We start from the raw sequence: 19,789 nt of genomic DNA on the forward strand, positions 1-19,789 counted from the left end.
TGTCTAAAAAGACTAATAAGCTGAAACACTTAATTTAGAGTTTTGGAATTGACATCAGCTGCTTGACTTTCAAATCATTAGTAAAGTCATCTTCCAATTAGTCTTTGGAAGAGATACAAAAGGTTTTGGAGTAAACTTAAAAAAACCTCCATGCATTATTTTCAAATATGTCTAAGATAGAACATTTCTGATAAAGTTAATTAATTATAAATATGGAATAATTGCATTATAGCTTTTTTGGCTATACAAGTTTTAGTCTGACAAATTTCATATTTCAGTGGAGTAACTCCTGATATAGATCAAATTAAAGGAAGCCTTTTATGCCTCAACTGTATTCCCATTGTATAACTTAGCTATATTTTTAGTATCAATTTTTGCTACATGATTATTTCATGACAGTTGTTTAAAAGTTAGAGACTATATTAGAATACAGGTGTTCAAAACACTGGAAGAATAACTCTTGTTTACATCATATTACAGTTCAGGCACAATGGAAGTCAAAGTATTAATACTCGTAATTGAATCATAGAATCATAGAATGGTTTGGGTTGGAAGGGACCTTAAAGATTATCTAGTTCTGCCTTGGGCAGGGACACCTTCCACTAAACCAGGTTGCTCAAAGCCCCATCCAGCCTGGTCTTGAACACTTCCAGGGATGGGGCATCCACAACCTCTCTGGGCAACCTGTTCCAGTGTCTCACTACCCTCACACTAAAGAATTTCTTCCTAATATCTAACCTAAATCTACCCTCTTTCAGTTTAAAGCCATTACCCCTTGTCCTATCATTACACGCCCTATCACTACTAGTACCTCTCCGGCTTTCTTGTAGGCCCCCTTTAGGTACTGGAAGGCCGCTATAAGGTCTCCCAGGAGCCTTCTCTTCTCCAGGCTGAACAACCCCAACTGTCTCAGCCTGTCTTCATAGGAGAGGTGCTCCAGCCCTCTGATCATCTTCATGGCCCTCCTCTGGACTCACTCCAACAAGTGCGTGTCCTTCTTATGTTGGGGGCCCCAAAGCTGAACACAGTACTCCAGGTGGGGTCTCACCAGAGCGGAGTAGAGGGGGAGAATCACCTCCCTCAACCTGCTGGTCATGCTTCTTTTGATGCAGCCCAGGATACGGTTGGCTTTCTGGGCTGCAAACACACATTGCTGGGTTACGTTGAGCTTCTTGTCAACCAACACCCCCAAGTCCTTCTCCGCAGGGCTGCTCTCAATCCACTCATTGCCCAGCCTGTATTTGTGCTTGGGATTGCCCCGACCCATGTGCAGGACCTTGCACTTGGCCTTGTTGAATGTCATGAAGTTCACACAGGCCCACCTTTCCAGCCTGTCAAGGTCCCTCTGGATGGCATCCCTTCCCTCCAGTGTGTCAACCACATCACACAGCTTGGTGTCACCAGTAAACTTGCTGTGGGTGCACTCAATCCCAATGTCCATGTCATTGACAAAGATGTTAAACAGTGCTGGTCCCTGAGGAATGCCACTCATCACTGGTCTCCACTTGGACGTCGAGCCCTTCACTGCAACTCTTTGAGTGCGACCATCCAGCCAATTCCTACCCACGAAGTGGTCCCTCCGTCAAAGCCATATTTCTCCAATTTAGAGACAAGGATGTTGTGCGGGACAGTGTCAAATGCTTTGCACAAGTCCAGGTAGATGATGTCAGTTAATAAATTTAATAGAATTGAATACTACACCATAATTTTCTATTAATTCTCCCTAAAAACAGAAGATGGAACATACATATCTATTAATAGATTAATCTATGAGAATTTGGGGGTCAAGATTAGAACATAAATATTAGCAATATTAAAGTGGCAAGTAATAAACAGGGACGTTCAAAATCAAATTATAAAGCCACAATGAAAATGTATTGAGAAGCCTGCTTTATTACTTTCCTCGTATAGTCTCAGATTTAAATTTCCTCAAATGTACAGTAAGTCTTTAATACATTTATAATGATAAAATGTGTTGTTTCTTGAGTGAAATTACATTCAAATGGTCCCACCAGGATGGAATATTTTCCTGAGCATCTAAACAATAAAGCCTGATTTATCTAAGCTTATTAGATGTGTCTATCTTTGTATAATCCCATTAACTGTTCAGGTTCACCTGTTTAATACTGTTGAACAGTATTTTATTTCTAGGCTTGTTTCTCCTGATTGACATTTTCAAGGAAGCTTTACCAAAAGGCAGTTCTTCTATCACCTCATAATTGTGCCTTTAGTATGAATAACAAATTTGTACTCAGGGATTCACTTCCTCCACAAACCAACAAACAAGCTGACTTACCCATGCTCTGTCATCACTTGAAACAAGCAGCCAGGACAATGATTTATTCATGTAATAAATTATAAAACCTGTATTGTCCTTAATGCCCATGTCTAAATAACAACCAGTCTACAGGGTCAATTCTGTTCCTTTACTGGCAACCTGCCATAGTATACACTTTACCAAATCCAAGAACCAACACAAGAACTTGTTTAGGTAACCGACTAGAACTGTTAAAGCCATAACATATTTTAAACATTCATTTATTTTTCTTTCAATAGCTGAAAAATTTGGGTGCCAACACAGTGAGCAATAATATTAGAAAACATGTAGTTACAAAGTACGTTAGTACTTTTGCTTTTCTTAATGTTAAGATACTCCATTTCATGTTGGAAGATTCAAAGTACCCTCTACATGAAAAGTTTAACTCAAAATCTTGTAGTGTTTTCCAGTGAAGCTTGGCAAAAACCGTTCCTTTGCACAGATATATAATACATGTGCACATTGAGAGACTTAATTATTAAAAACATGGAGGATATGGGGAAGGAATTGCATAAAGTTGCCAAGAAATTTGTTGCCTTTTTCCAATAGGCTGCTCTTCTTTTAGGACTTAATTCTGCTATTTGATATTAGTATAATTTGTCTTTTGTGCTACAGAAAACATGTATTCTCACTATAGCCAAATAAGGCCATTTTATGTGTAATCTATTTATTGCACATACACACAAAGTTTAATGTCCACAGCCATTTTATTTTCTGTTGCTTCTCTAGATATTCTTAAAGGATATACCTGTAGATGAAAGGTTATCAGCTCAAGACTAAGATTAATCTTTAATTAAAATTTTAATGCTTGAAATAAGCAATTCTTACTTCCTAATGCTATACAGTCTTAGCATCAAATTATGAGATTTTTACACCTGTATAATACAAAACCTTCTTGAAATTAGTAATATCATGATAAAAATACATTTTGCAGAAACTGACATCTGTTTCAAAGTACAAACCTGGGTATTACCTGATTCTTCCAAGACTACTTGAGAAGAAACATTATAAACCTTGTAAAAAACCCCAAGCATATCTAAGTTACTTCCAGCTTTCCAAGAAAAACTCAAGTTGCTGGAATTACTAACGTATAAAGGCTGCAAAACAGACCAAAGTTTTGTATAATGTTGGCATACACAATTCAACTGAGAGTTTGCCTCATCCTGAAAGTAGATATTTAGGTAGTGCTTTTTACAGTCTAATGCTGGGACATAAAATTCTATGTGATAAAGTCTAAACATAAATGAGTTATATAAGCTTCTATATCATTCTTATGAATTAGGGTAGAGTTTAAAAAAAAAACAACTGACAACTGCTGTTTAATCTAGTAAAATCATATTTCAGAATTCACATACTCTGAATGTCTTCATCATGTGTTTGTTTCATATTTATTGTATTTTCCTACCTTATGCAAATACTTGCAAGCAGACATCTTACAAATGCTGAGGAATGACCTTACATGTAATGCACTTTGATCTGCTACCAATACCACTAGCTGGCTGAAGAAGTCCAAAAATGCATTTGCTTTTGGGAAAGGGATGGGTTCAGGAATAAGGGCACTCAAAAATCAGGACACAAAACTTTAATAACTGGTTTTGGGAGGTAATATCCTAGAAAAAGAGGTAATACACACACAGAGATTTGTATGATTGTTAACAAAACAGTGTTTAGACAGGGAAAAGGAAGTACATTGACAAGGTGAGTAGTAGATGACTGAAATTAAAGGAGAGCTGAAAGTGAGAGTGCCATTCTGTCATGGTTTAACCCCAACCAGCAACTAAGCACCACACAGCCACTCACTCACTTCCCCTCCACCCAATGGGACAGGGGAGAGAATTGGGAAAAAAAGTAAAACTCCTGGGCTAAGAACACTTTAATAGAACAGAAAGGAAGAAACTAATAATGATAATAATAATGATAATAAAATGACAATAATAATAATAAAAGGATTGGAATATACAAAACAAGTGATGCACAATGCAATTGCTCACCACTCACTGACTGATGCCCAGTTAGTTCCCGAGCAGCAATCCCCCTGCTGGCCAACTCCCCCCAGTTTATATACTGGGCATGATGTCACATGGTATGGAATACCCCTTTGGCCAGATTGGGTCAGCTGCCCTGGCTGTGTCCCCTCCCAACTTCTTGTGCCCCTCCAGCCTTCTTGCTGGCTGGGCATGAGAAGCTGAATGATCCTTGACTTTAGACTAAACACTACTTAGCAACAACTGAAAACATCAGTGTGTTATCAACATTCTTCTCATACTGAACCCAAAACATAACACTATACCAGCTACTAGGAAGAAAATTAACTCCATCCCAGCCAAAAGCAGGACACATTCATAGGGCTAGATCAATCTTCAGTCTTTGCTGGAGAATTTGTGAACTACATCTTACAAGGAGTTAACTTGGGCTAGAAGCCTCGCTCCCATGTCACATAACACAGAGGCAATATTGTCCTTATCACTCTTGCATTCTGGGATCCCTCATTTCTATTGCAGATGGATGGCTTCCAAATAGAAAGCATAATTCAGACAATGTTCAGGAAACCAAGGCGGTTTTGGTTATACAACCCAGTGTTTAAAAGAGCCTGCTGCGTCGTGTGTCTTTTTCAAATTTAGTTCTTCAGTGATGTTTTTCTCATTAAAAGCTATTGAACTGAAATAGATTCCAACATGTATTTAAACTGTTATTTTATTGAATCTGGCAAAAATAAAACTGAATCAATTTTATAAAGAAAACATATGAATGGACTATTCAGATATTCCAATGTGCAACCAATTACTTTTTTTTTTTTTTTTTTTTTTTGCCAGCTTTGATTAGCATTTGCTAGCACACATGAATTCTGGACATGTAAGAAAAGGTCTTGCTTTGCCCACTATTTTGACATTTGATACTAGCAGGAAAAAAAACAACAAACCCTCAAGAATAAGTATCTGACAGTTAATATGTTGAAGGATCCATCTTCTCCATCAATGATGGAAGACCACATCCTGTAATTTTACATTTAAAAGCAATCCACTTTTTAGATTAAATTCCATTGTAGTTCTGTTAATATATTGGTTTTGCTGTCACTGTGCTTGTGTACATGCTGTTTCTCATAGCCACATATAGTTATACTACTAGCAGCATCTGATTGATACATAAATTCAACATAATTTCTCTGATACTTAGGGACATAAAAGATGCATGCGGTTTTGCCACATCATTTTCTTTTTAGAAGTGCTAACAACAGAATCAAACATAATGAGCATATTGCTCTAAACAGTAGGTTTATGAAAAGGAAATAAGTCTGTTATCTGCCTAAATTATTCTGAGAGGTCATGAATAGTATTTCACACTGAATAGTAATTCACTGCAGTTCTAATGTAGCATTACACTAACAAATTAATTGAAATTAAAGTGAGAAAAATGTTTTAGCACTGTAATAGCACCCATGTTTTAGCCTGGTAGGCACTTCAATGCTTCACTGAAATCTATAAAAGGTAAGTAAATAATAATCTACTGTTTTCTACAAAGTCAGGCTGGCTGATTAGGTGTTGAAAATGTGAGAGTATGGGAACACTTGTGGTTAACCTTAATAGTTATTCAGAACTGAGTATATATGACCAGGACTTTCCATGAAAGAAGCCAGACAATCAGACTGCAAAAAAGGGTAATCACTATTTTGCTCTTTGCTCATGAAATTAAAATAAGACATGAATTTTGCAATATCTATTATAGTTTTCTCCCCCCAAAGGGAACATTATTAAATTTACTGTAAATTCTAAAAATACATATTTCTAGTACTAAATATTTAAAGGAAAAATTTTGCCTTGTTCCATTGTCACATCAGTGCACAGTTTCACAGCTAGTCCTGAACAACTCAATTTTGTGTAACCTTAAATACAATAGAACCTTAGTAAAGTGTTCTTTCTTTTATAATAAAAACAAAATAAACTTCAGCTTCTGTTTTATATGCCAGTTGAGATTCTTTGCAGTAATTCCTTCCACATCTGCTCTGCAGCTTTCAGGTTTATAAAAGCAGTATCTCCCAATTTCCATATGCTGTGTTTTATAGACATGCTGGTACACTTTAACACTGAGGCACTAATTACAACTTGGAATCATATGCTAAGGCTAAGAAAATAAATACATGTGGTTATGAGGCATCTAATACTGAAAATCCTGAACAACCTAGCCAAAAATTCCTCTAAGTGTGATAACACACTAATATAAGTACACCTGAAATTATCACAAAAGTTGTAAAAATAAAATTGAGAGGTAAAGAAAAAAAAGTAAATAATAAAACTAAACACAAGTAGCACCAGATTCTAAACTAATGACCTAAGATCACATGCAGAAAAGTTGCCATCCAGATTATGATAGTAAAACTGTTGCTAAAGAACCAAATTGTTTAGGAAAGGGGCTGGTATGGGAAAGGCTTGATAAACCATTTGTCCAAGATATAAATTTCTAGGATTTCTGAAGATAGTACAGTGTTGGTATCTCCTCCCGATTTCAGTTTCCAAGTTGCTAGGGTGTTGTAAATGTCATCGGCTTTCCAGTGAACAGTCCATCAACAGGAGCATTTGAGGGGACAGTGAGCATAAGATTGATGATCTCCAAATCACATTAATCTTTACTATATGCAGGATTAGAAGACGTTTGGATTGTCCTGACCAATCTGTAGTGCTGTATTCCCTTTTTTGTGTGCTGTCACTGCACACCCAATATTCCTGTCCCCTCGAGGGTACAAGCATGGTAGCCACTCTCACTTCCACGTCTAACAGATGACAGTCTAAGCACGAGTGAGAAACTGAAGGCAGCTGCTGCTCTTTACAGCAAATTGTATGTAAGCATGGTATGATCTATATACAAATTAAGGGGCCTAAAAATATCCATTAACCTCAAGAGAAAGAGAACTAGGCTGTAATTTTAAGAGGTGCAGTGTAATCTTTCATGCTTCTGTCTAGAAGTTCCTAATGCACTAAAAACATTTCAGTGGAAGAAATGAAATGTGAATAACACTTTTTCATCACTTACCTGGAACATATTTGTAAGCGTGCGTATGAAAAAGGAAATATGTGTTCTCACAAAAACTGATCAGTAAAGACTGCAAATAAATGTTTTCAATCCTGAAAAGACGCTCTAAATATCCAATAAAAGGAGAAAAAAGGCAAATTTTAAAAATATGCTACAAAATATCTGTGGACATCATAAAACTTGGAAAGACCAAAGAGTCCTCTAGAAAATTTAAAAGAGCTGAATCAAATTGGCAAGTATATTCCTCTCCAGGAAAACAGTATATAACTTTGTTGATCAAAACTCTGACATCTAAAGAGCTACAGGCTAACATAAAGTAGCAACCACTACCTCAAAACCAAGGTTTCCAGATTTCAATATAGACATACTAAGGAAACAAAACTGTGGGTTTAACACCAGTTTTCCTATCTTCTTCCATGCTAACCCTGGGATACGAGCTATAATCTGAAGCAAGCAACACACTGTCTAGGATATTCTTATATAACTAGCAGAGAACAAACTGTCCCTTCTCTTCCTTAAATCTGCACCCAATCACACAGACAGGGTTCTTCGGGACAGTTTTGGTACAGAGTACTTGCCAGTGAGAGAACAAAGATTTTCCTTCACACTTTTCCTTTGCCTTTTCTCCCTCCCACCCCCTTCAAGTGAATGCAAGATACAGGAGGCTGTTCTCTAAAGTTGGGTCAAGATTATTTATGATAGACATTTACATTAAAATTTAGAAGTTCTGCTGATGCAGGAACCACAGTTAATCTGTAAATCTTACAGTTTGCAGAGCTTAAAAAAAAAATATATATATTTCACACCTTCCTTCCTTCCCTGAAAATACAACACAACCTAACTGTTGCTGATAACATCATAAATTGAAATTAGCCACCTTTATTACAGTCAAAGAACTAATGAACTGCAAGGGAAATACAGCTATGTGGTTCTGGCAAATAAAGCAAAATAGTGAGATGAATCACATGAGCAAACCAGGCTTCTGGGGTAGAAAAGGCTACCTTGCTATTTATAGTCCTCCCATAGGAGATTTCAGATTGTAGTATTTCTTTATCACTTTCCATTTTTAATAATGAAGAAAATGTTTTGCCATATGGCAAAAGTAAAGAAATGTCATCTAAGTGTTTTCGTATGGACTTCCTACATACATTACTACAAATAGTGGAACATAGGGCCTTATTCATATTATATAAAGATGATGTTAATGAAGAAATTGAACACACATCTATTACAAGGTGTTGGTTGGCATGAAATATTTCTGGTAATATGAAAAAAAATTACACAATCAGGATTACTTTTTAAAAGCATACAGCTTTTTCCTTCACTTCCTGATCAAAACTCAATAGTGACTGCACAATTTTTATGGTAATATAAAGGAATATTTGTTTTAAGAAATAAATTACTAATGGGAAAGCAGAAAGTAAATATTAATATCTGATTTACAGTGCACTTTATATGAAATAAAATGGATTTGTCACATAGCCTTTCCAAGTAATATTTAAAAGGTTTTCCTCTCCTTTAATGTTGATTAGCTTCCCAAAACCTGTACAGTACTTCCTATTAAATAGAACAACCCCTACCAGTGCCAGCTAACACCAGCAAAAAAATCCTCCAGCCAACCTTGCAATGGAAAACAAGTTGACAAGTATTTTTTTTCTAGCTTGCTGCAGTAGTTAAATGTACCACCTCCTCCCTTTCTAATATTTCCATCTCTTAAATGAAGTTGAAGTTGGAACAACCATTCCCAACTCTACCAGGCTTCAAGTGTGGTGCCTCTATGCTCAAAAGCTTGCATGACTTCCCACTTCATCACCTGGTCTGACTCAAGAGGCTCTTCCAGGCCACTCAGTCCTGCCCACAACCCTCTGTTGTGCTGACTAGACCTGCTGGTTTTGGCTGGGGTAGAGTTAATTTTCTTCATAGTAGCTAGCACAGGGCTATGTCTTGGATTTGTGCTGACAACAGCGTTGGAAATTCAGGGATGTTTTGGTTACTGCTGAGCAGTGCTTACACAGAGTCCAGGCCTTTTCTGCTTCTCCCCCCACCCCACCAGCGAGGAGGCTGGGGGGGCACAAGAAGTTGGGAGGGGACACAGCTGGGACAGCTGACCCCGACTGACCACAGGGATATTCCAGACCATACAACATGCTCAGCACATAAAGCTGGGGGAAGAAGGAGGAATGGGGGGGACGTTCAGAGTGATGGCGTTTGTCTCCCCAAGTAACTGTTACGCGTGGTGGAGCCCTGCTGTCCTGGAGATGGCTGAACACCTGCCTGCCCATGGGAAGTGGTGAATGAATTCCTTGGTTTGCTTTGCTTGTGTGTGTGGCCTTTGCTTTACCTATTAAACTGTCTTTATCTCAACCCACGAGTTTTCTCACTCTCACTCTTGCGATTCTCTCCCCCATTCCACTGCGTGAAGTGAGCGAGCAGCTGTGTGGGGCTGAGCTGCCGGCTGGAGTTAAACCATGACACCAGAGCAACACAGCTACTGGGAAACCCTGGCATTGGAAATATTTGGCAGTAGGGCACGGGGCATGAGGTGCTAGAAGATGTACAGGGCCTCACTGCCTCAGCATCTGCACCAGGAACCTGCTCAATAACTATGTAGGGGTCTCATCCCAGCCCCAAGGTAAAAATCAGAGTGGAACAGAATTTTTTTTTAAATCCCCTTGTCAAACAGGAGAAAAATGGGGCAACAGCTACAACCTGCTGCAACTACTCAGACAGCATATATGCTTTATTTCTGTGCAAAAGTAGAACCTACCATTTCAACCTACATTTGAGAGGAAGAAAAATTTTAAAATTGAGGTGGTTGAAAAAAACTTAAAGCTTAAATGTCTTCCATCCCCAAAATCATCTAGAAAAGCTAGTTACAGAAGCTAGCTTATCATGCTTTATGACTAGACAAGCCTTAGTCAAGTCCTTCATTCTCACACCAGTTAAACAATTCTCTAAAAGATGGATCAAAATCAAAATAATGTTCCAAAAAAACCACAATGTTCTCCAGCATAGGATCTTGTTTAAATTATTATTTTAACAACTTAAGTATTTAGGAAGTTTTGGGAACAGCAAAAGGAAATAAGTAGATGGAGCCATAAGGAAACCCTATAGGTTTGGACAAAGAAAATAATCATCTGGGGTTTTTGGCACTACAGGTATGGAAATATATCAAAAGAGTTTCTGCAAGAAGTTGAGAGAAAAATTACCAATCTCTCTATCAGGTTGTTGATTTCAGGTCAGCTTTGTTACGGGCAAGAAAACAGTCCTTTCTTCAGTAGTCTGCTCTTCTTTATTAAGTGTAAACAAGATTCATTGAAATCATATGACCTAAAGATTTTTTTGATATAAACTTCCACACCATTTTTATTCTGTACTGACAAAGCAGCATTCATACGATATAATTTAAACTATTATCTAATTCCCCTTCCTAATGTTTTCACACTGTCATCAAGTTCAGGCTACTCTGGTTTTGCCCTCTCCAGCAACCTTACTAAAAAGTTATGTAGCTGGATCAGCTCCCAGCTCACTACACAACCACATAAGCCTGAGCACGGAGCCAACAGGAGGGAGCAGGACCAGCTGACAACCCAAGTTGATATCAATATGAACTGCTTTGGAACCACACCTTAATAACTGTCAATTCAAACACATGCATATTAATCATGAAGTGAAGCCATAAAAAATGCAGTCTGTTTTCCTTCCCTCCCCTGAAAGCTGTTGCTCATGGCAGTGATGGCTGAGCAGCAGAAGAAACAATCCTAGTTTACAATTTCAAGTACTAAGTGAAATGGGTGCCAAACTGGAAATTTGTTATTACATCAGGCTTTAAAGAGATGCAAAAGCAGCTCATACTTACTCCTGACCTTGTCAGCAGTAGCTGAACTTTAGCCTTCAGAAGAAGCAGAGAATAGACAGCTATAAGCAGGAACTGTTTCTATCACTCAAGTGGAGTCTGCTCATGTCCATAAACATATATGGATTCAGTGTGCTGGTTTACGTACAGAATCTTGCACAAAGATGGGACATATCTGGGTGTGAGGAGCCAAAGTACTATACACATTCCAGTCCTTCGGGACTCAGGTCCCTAGATCTGTCCTGCCGGGATGCAATGCTTATTGGCAAAAGAAAAGATATGTGACTGGAGTAAATCAAAATAAGGAAACACCTGCCACCTTTAGCGATTTTGAAAAAACACATGTATCAAGTCTACAGAACACAGCATTCTCCTTCAGAAAAAAAGACTAGAGTGAGTAAATAACTGAAAACCATCTGATGATGCGAAGGACCAAATAAAGACCCAAGTTAAAATTTTCTTTAAGCACTACTGAGACAAGACCCAAAAGTACCTAAGATTCCATTTGGGAAAATCCCTCTACCTGATACTAAACATATATTCCTCCTCAAACATGAAGGACACGAAGATCAATAACACAAGCCTGTTTTCTTAGTATTTGTTGCTATCAAGATAAAGCCTACAAAAGTGAGAAGATGTGTAAGAGAAGTGACTAAGTGCAGATTCAAAAGGGCCAGCTGGAGAAATGGGGCTGTAGCTGCCCACTAGCTCTGCCTGATGTAGTGCGGATGCCTCCATGGCATGAGATGTGTATGCATAGCTCCACCCTCCCATCAAGCTCTCCTCAAACCTGTTCTGTAGAATCTCTGCTATGATCTTGGCCAACCTGCATTTTCTCTGCAACTGTAATTACTCTGCACTCTTGTAAATTCTTAGGATATACGCAAATGCTTTATTGTAAATCCTCCTAACTTTATGAAGGCCAAGAAGACTTAAACTTGGTCTCATAAAGAACTTCTGTACAAAAGAATCTAAACAAAAGGGTCATAAGCAGCATTTAAAATAACCTATATTAAATATCTAAAAAATATAATTTTTTGCATAGAATAAAGAAAAGTGCAGCTACAGCATAACATTCCATACCACAAGAAATAGCTAATTTACAAGTGGTATACAATCAACTGTTGTCTTGCATCACCGAGACTGCAGCAACTAAAGACACGTTTATTGGGAAAATCACATTAAAAAAGGGATTAGGTTGTTTCATTATGCCTGTAAAGCAAGTGCAAACATTTAAAATTTGTTTTAAAAGAAAGCAAAGCAGATAGATAATTTTCACAAGTTAATTTTCCCTGGATATTGCTTGGAAAGATGAAGTAGCCTTTGTTCTTTTAGAATCCAAATTAAAAATAAATCCCCCATTTGGCATCTGTTTTGTGGAAAAAAAAAATAGAAAGCTTGTAAATATGCAAACTTTATCTGTTCTATAAAAGTTGGATGTTTATAGGATTATAACTCTTTGTTCCCTTCTAACTTTTGTACTGCAATCCCTCTGCTAATCAAGCACAGAATAGTATTAAGTAAGCCTGGGAGACTGATTTGCACTGCTCAGAAGAATAGAGAAAGGGTCTAAGAAGTGGAGAATCAGGTATTGTGGGAAAATAATAACCAAAAAACTATTGTCCACTTTTGACAGGAAGCAAACAACCTTTAAGTATCTTTCTACTTCTCATATTTGCATGCCTAAATATAAGAAAAGCATATATCTAATCAGTTGTAAAAACATCTTCAATTTGGCTTTTTTTTTAAATCAACATATTTTATTGGATATAACTTGATAAATGAGATATTTAAAATAAATAAAAATAAATATTGTATATATATTTCAAGATTGCTTGTTTCTGTAATGAGTTAGTGTCTGTATTGTTAGATTTCATTTTGTTTAGCTTTTTTCAAGCTTTGTCGCCACTTACGAATGGCAGTTCCACAACTACTAGCTACTACACAAAGGGCACCTCCCACAGTCCACCAAGTTGGTAGATGATTGAGAAAAAGAATTTGTAAAATAAAAGCAAACACCACATCCATTGTTTTCATTATGGCTACAGGTCCAGCTTTCTCTATCTGTAATGCTTTTGTGAGAAATATCTGACCCCCTAACCCTAGCAAGCCTATTAATATTAGAAGAACCCTATCTTTACCACAGTATGGTAAACGCCATTCATTCATAACAAACAATGCTATAACACATCCAATTAAACCAATGACTGCGTAATACCAAATTGACAAAAAATAATGCACAGATTTTCCCACCTTCCTTAGTATAACAAAAGTCAAAGCTGCAGATACTGTGCTTGTGATCGCTGCTATAGTTCCTTTAAGGTGATCTGTATAACTTCCTTCAATCCCCGTAACGTTTGACCCAAACAGAAATGGTGGTCTGGCAATAAGAACTACTCCAGTGATTGCGAAGAGGGTAAACAGAAGATCCCAAATACTGTATTTCTCTTTGAGAAAGATCCATGCCAGCAATGATGTAAAAACAGGACTGCTAAAAGTTATAACAGTGGCATCAGCTAGTGGCATGACTTGGAAAGCATAGTAGAGAAGAATCATTGCGCTAGAGCCAAGGAATCCTCGGAAGAAAAGAAAAATTCTTTTACCTTTTGGTCCCAAAAACCCTGTTCTGAAAAACAGAAATGTCACATTAATGTCACTGGCTTGCTTATTTCATGACCAACATCCAATCACATTCAAATGTACACACCCTTCTAGATTGTACACACTTCTCTAGATGAGGGATTTATCTCGAATATCAAAATATTTTTAACTGTCTGATCACAGACCAATTTACTCCCATCACCACATGCAATTACATTCAGAGTCCAGAACCTGTTCTTCTAGCTATTAATTTTTTGCTTGCAAAACAACCCAAGAGTATCTACAAATTACCTTCTATTTTTTAAGAACACCACTTCATGGAATATCACTACATTTGATATAATCCCTGCAGAAACCTCTACAATTCAGGGAGTCAAAGATCTTCAGTTTTCTGAATTGTATTAAGAAACTATCAACTAATCCAAAAGAATGCAGTTACACAACTAAAGTCTGAATTAAAGTAATATTACAATCTGAGTTAAGTGAGTGATAATTCTAGATCTATTTTTAAGAAATAACTTTAAATTTAAACATTTGCTCCACTTACTTGTAATATATTAAACCAGGAAGAACAAATGCCATTTGGAAAACACATCGAAAGGCACTCACTTCCACTGAATGTACATCTTCTATTTTTTTAAGAAATAAAGAGGCCACTGAGAAAAGGAAGGCAGACAGTACGGTATAAAACAGACCAAGTCCTGGACACGCAGCTTTTTTCTTTGTTCCTGCAACAGATAAACTCCAGTTAATAATAATCTATTAGAAGATTTCTCAGGTCAGGCGGCTGTACATACTGCAGCGCTCCACACATTTGTAGCTACTCTTGTGGTAGAGGACGGGGGAAGCAAAAGAAACAAATGCAAATACTACATGTATTTACCAGACCTACCTTGAAAATATGTTTCACTGACCACCACGGGTCTCCTTTTTTTCTTAAAACAGGAGATAAGAGATGAACTCTAACACTTCGGATACAGAACTTCTCACAGTTCTACATGAGTTAGTAGGCTTTACTTCTTGGAGGCATCAGACTAGCTTGAGTGATTCACTATAGGACTAATCGCATGATTATGACCACTGCCCAAGGACCAATAAATACCCATGACTGCAAAATGGTCCATGGTCAGATTCTGAAACACTGAAACTCATTACCTTGGGAATCATCTGATTATTGAGTCAGTTAATTAAGGTTCATAAGCAACAATTCAATTTCCTTTCTCGCAAACACACATATGTAAAAATTGTGTGCAGAACCTCACTTTTGTTATACCTCATGTTCATTGTGCAGCTAAATCACTCCAAATTTGACCCAGACCTACAGAAGTTTTATATAACATTTTTATCTTGCTCCAAGAATCCAACTATTTTCCTCAAATAAACATCAAATACACATTTTTAAGCAGGAGAAATTTAGGTGACTAGTTTTAAAACATCATAGGCCTGCTTAAGGTACTGGTAGCTATCACAGTTCCACTAAGACCTTCATTTCACCTTAGTTTATGCTTATTTATCAGACCTTCTCTTCCTGAAGTAGCTTCCCAAGTCTAATGGTTTCTATTAAAAAAAGAAAGCAAACAGAGAGGGTGAACTGCTGCTGACCTCAACACTGTCTCCAAAGAAACCAGCCTTTTTTGTTATTGCTTTGCTGCATAAGAGGAACGGTCTTTCCACTGAACCTAGAGGTGAACACCATGGAAGAGAGAACCCATCTAAAAATTTGAGTGGGATGTTACTTCGCTACCTCTTTTCTTTCTGTCTGCATAAAACATTGGGAGTTACCCTTTCTTCTACAACACCCTCTAAAGATAAGAGCAAGAACTCCATGTCCCTGAGGCAGTGTTTTGACAAAAGGGTGCCTCCTCTCACATTAGTGCGGGAGCCCATGAGCCTCCTGGCTCCTCTAAAACATTATCAGCAGGGCACTGCTCTAAGTCGCTTAGCAACAAAGTATGGTTTTGAGGTTTTTGTTTGGTTTGCTTCGGGTGTGGTTTTGGGGGGTTTTTTTGTTGTTTTTTTTTTGTTTGTTTGTTTGTTTTTTAATTAACAAAACTTATCACAACCATTTTGATCCTCCTTGAGATCAGGCTGAGAAACTGCATCTTACTACCTGAGAGCTGAGACTGTGGGCTGATACAGTGTGTATAGAGCATTGGTTCTGGCTTTAACAGTTCTAGGGGCCCAGGCTTTACACCTGCAACCAGAATTTGAAGTAGGCAGAAGGCCTGCTTTTCAAGGAGTCCAGCCACACTACAGCTAAAAATGGATGACAGTTTCTACTAGAAATATTTCTATTTAGCAACAGCCAATTACATAAAAGTGACTATAAAAACTACCAACAACCAACACTGGACCAGGACATCTACCAACTATGAAACAGAGTGGATTTAAAGAACGCTCATGAATTGCATAACGTCCTAATCCACAGTCACGCAACATAACTACAAAATCAACATCTCTAATATTATAGCAAGAGGAATCAGACTGGCCTATAACTGAAATGGGAAATCCAAACCCAGGCTGGCTTATGGATGAATGCAGCACAAACAGAACTATTTACTTTTATTTCAGGCATGATAGCTTGTCTGATTACTACAGAACGAAGCCAATCTAAACAATGGAAGTGTTGAAATGGAAAAACCAATCAAATTAAAGCAAAGTAAGCTGAAAGGCTCTTATACCCAGAACTAAGCTTTGGATTTGAAGGAACAAAGAAAAATCAGAAGGAACTCATTTTTGTAAGCTACCCAACATGCCAAGTCTATCAGAAACAGTATCTTGTAATACTAGAATTTAAACCATCAACATTTCATATTGCCAAAGCATGTACTCAGTGCAATAAGAAAGTGGTTTATTTCCTTTTAAAAATAAAATGGTACAAGTTCTTCCACCAGAAACAAGAATTGCAGTTCTGAAGAGTACTTATTCCAAAATACGTTGTAAGGAGAAGTTAGGTTAAGATAACATTCCCACCCCACAAAATATTAAGCCTCCAAACACTAGCCCAACACCATCAAAATTCTCAAGCTCTCATGCTTTTTTAAAAAAGTGTAGCAGTATGAAAATAAAAAAGTTTCAAGTAGTACCCACGTCCTCTTTTATGAGTGGCTACAGATTTGAGATTTGGTTTTCCAATTTTATTCCCTGGCCATCTCCACACATAAGGCTTTCAAACAATCTTCCACTCCTGTTTTAAGTCCTAGTCAAAAGCCTTCCATTGCATGCCATTTTCTGGGTAAATTCTTTTTGTTTGCGTTTTAATGCCATGCTTTCTTGCAAACAGTTTTTATACTTGCAAAATGTATACAGTGAAGAAAATCACGCTTCTCACATACATGCATCTTGAGAACAGTAGCAGAGGCAGAAGGGTACTGGCTTTAGGGAAGGCGGTCAGCGAGAAGATGATTCTCCCAGACCTTCAGGAGAGCCAAAAGAGGGTGATCTGTTCTTCACACCACAAGAAGCAGAACAGCTCTTTCACAGACTTCAGGAAAGTGACAGGAGCACAACAGCCTGCGTATGAACTAATCACGGTCATGCAGACAAGATCTAGCATGATTCATAAAGTTCAGCCATTGACTCAATTAACATTTTGCTAGAGAGACTACCAAAAAAAAACCCCAAACAAAAACCCAACCTAAAATGTATTTTTTGGTGAATAAATGCAAGTTTCTCAGGATTTCAAATATTGGGGTTTTCTTCCCCCAAGCTTTGCCTCAGAAGTGATACTAATGTGAATTTCACTTTAGTTATGCTATCACTTCCAGCCTCTCCACAGCTCACCAGCTAACAAAGATTGTCATTTTATCCATTTTCTGCTGGAAGGTCAACTATAGTCCATATTTAATGAGGAACACACTTCCAGTGAAGTTGTTTAAAAATTACACACGCTGAAGTACTTCAGATAACAACTTCAAAAATTATTTTAAGATGACATTTATGTTTTAAAAGGAAGCCACATTAAACTTACAAAAACATGTTGCGTATTCCACTGTAAGTCTGTGGCTTTAACAATTCAAAGTGACCAAGGAGCGAAGCACGGATTAAGACAAAACGAGCAGTATGCTCACGTTAAAGCGAGGTAAGAATTGCCAGGGAAGTCATAGCTGCAAGTACACGGACTTGTCGAACAGCGCTCATGCCCCTTCTCCACACACTTACGGTGCCAGAAGTTCACGCTGCTAGAAGGCACCTCGATTTACCCAAACCAGGCAAGCCTTACTTTAAAACTTTGGCAACAGGAAGTACTCTTTTCCCGAGGGATAATCCCTACGGCAGCTCTCGCAGCCTTACCTGTCGGAGCGACCGAGCAGCAGCCCCCCCCCGGGGACGGGAGCGAGCGGTGCGCGGCCGCAGCGGCCCCGAGCGCTCTGCCCGCTCCCGGGGCCGGGGGGGGGGGGCGCACCGGGCCCGAGCCGAGGCCGGCGTACAAGCACAAGGGCCAGCGCCACGGAGGGAGGGGGTCGCGCCTGCCGCCTCACTTATTTCTTCACCAGGGTCCGGCCAGCCCGGTAAAGAGCGGGGGGGGGGAAGAGGGCGAGGCCGAACGCGCTCGCAGGGAGCCCGGTGTCCCCCGCCGGGCAGCAGGTGTGAGCCGCCGCGGGCGGGGACGGCTCGGAGGCGGCGGGGCTCCAGCCCGCCCCCCCGCGGGCAGCCGGCGGCGGGGCCGGCACAGGTGCCGGGCCCCGCTCCGCGGCCGCCCGAGCTCGCTGGGCGCCCCGCCGCCGCCTCCGGCGAGCCCCGGTGCCCGCGGGGCCCCTTCGTCTTCTTCCGCCCCGCCGGCAACGTCACCCCGAGAGCGGGCAGCCCAGCCAGACTCCCCCCTCCTCACCAGGTGCCTTGCAGCAGCGCGGCCAGGACAAGCCCGAGCAGCAGCCACGAACGCGGCGCTCTTCGGCGCCCGCCGCCTCCATGCCGGGCACAGGCACGGCTGCCCCGCACCGTCCTCCCGGCTCAGCGGCGCCTCCGGCTCCTTCCCGCCCGCGGCCGGAACAGCGGCGGCCTCGCCGCCCTGACACAGCACCATGCGGACGCCGGGCTGCCCGCGATGCTACTGGCTCCTCGCAGCCAACCTGGCCTCCTGCGCATGCGGTGCCGCCGCCCAGCTCCCTCCCCCGCCCCGCAGCGCCGGGCACCCGCGGACCAGCGGCGGCGGGGGGGGACGGGACACGACACGACACGACACGACGCACACACGCGACTGTTCCAGGTCGCGGCTTAACCACCCCCCGCAGTCAGGGCCCCGCCCGGAAGCAGCGGGGTTGCCAGTCCCCCTCCCACGGCAGGCACCTGCCCGAAAGCCCGGCGGGCGCCACACGCCCCTGCCCGGCGTCCCTCAGCCCCCGCGGTGCCCCCCGAGAAGGGCACGGCGCGGCGCGGACGGCGGAGAGCCCTGGCCCGGGCGAGGGGGCCGAGGCTCGGCGGGGAGGAGCGAGGCTCCGGTGCCCCGGGAGGGGGAGCTCTCATCTCGGCGGAGAGAGGAGCGGAGCTGGCCCCCGCCGGGCGGCCGGTGGGGTGGGGTGGGGGTGCTCGGCGGCCCGCGAGGTGCGGGGCGGCACAGGCCGCGGCTGCCGCTGAGCACCTTCGTGGGGCGGTGCGCTGGCGAGGAGTAGGACTGTGGGAAACGATGACGCCAAGTTACTTCAGGGGCGTTGTTGCGTCATCTGAGCGCCTGAAATTAAAGTGTGTAACTGTTACCGTCCGAGGGACGGATACCTCACGGTATCGGCTCACCGGCCTGCTCACGGGCAGGATCGGCCCCGAGATAATAGAGCTTTTATTACAGCTTCTCCATAGTCTGAGTGTCACAAATCCTACTGGTCCGAGCTCCGCACCGATTTAAATAGCTCGGCTTTCCTTCAGTGGGTCCATTAACATTTAATTGCCATGTCAGCGAGCAGCAGCGGCAGCAGCCTCTCTCCGTGGAAGCGCTGCTGCCTGCACCAGCCGCATTCACAGAGGTCAGAATGGAGATGGGAACCTGGTGGGCG

At 40.8% G+C, this 19,789-nt stretch overlaps 1 protein-coding gene across 1 annotated transcript; it reads right to left on the reverse strand.

The window, feature by feature from the left end:
• Positions 1-1,741: 1,741 nt before the first annotated feature.
• Positions 1,742-19,016, reverse strand: SLC35G1 (solute carrier family 35 member G1). The gene is given in 4 exon segments (XM_075026072.1): positions 1,742-13,824; positions 14,347-14,527; positions 18,631-18,723; positions 18,726-19,016. Coding segments are annotated over 4 exon segments (1,134 nt in total). The 5' UTR covers positions 18,826-19,016; the 3' UTR covers positions 1,742-13,064.
• Positions 19,017-19,789: the final 773 nt, after the last annotated feature.

This window comes from Buteo buteo, chromosome 4, assembly GCF_964188355.1.
Source record: "Buteo buteo chromosome 4, bButBut1.hap1.1, whole genome shotgun sequence".
NCBI classification, from domain to species: Eukaryota; Metazoa; Chordata; class Aves; order Accipitriformes; family Accipitridae; genus Buteo; species Buteo buteo.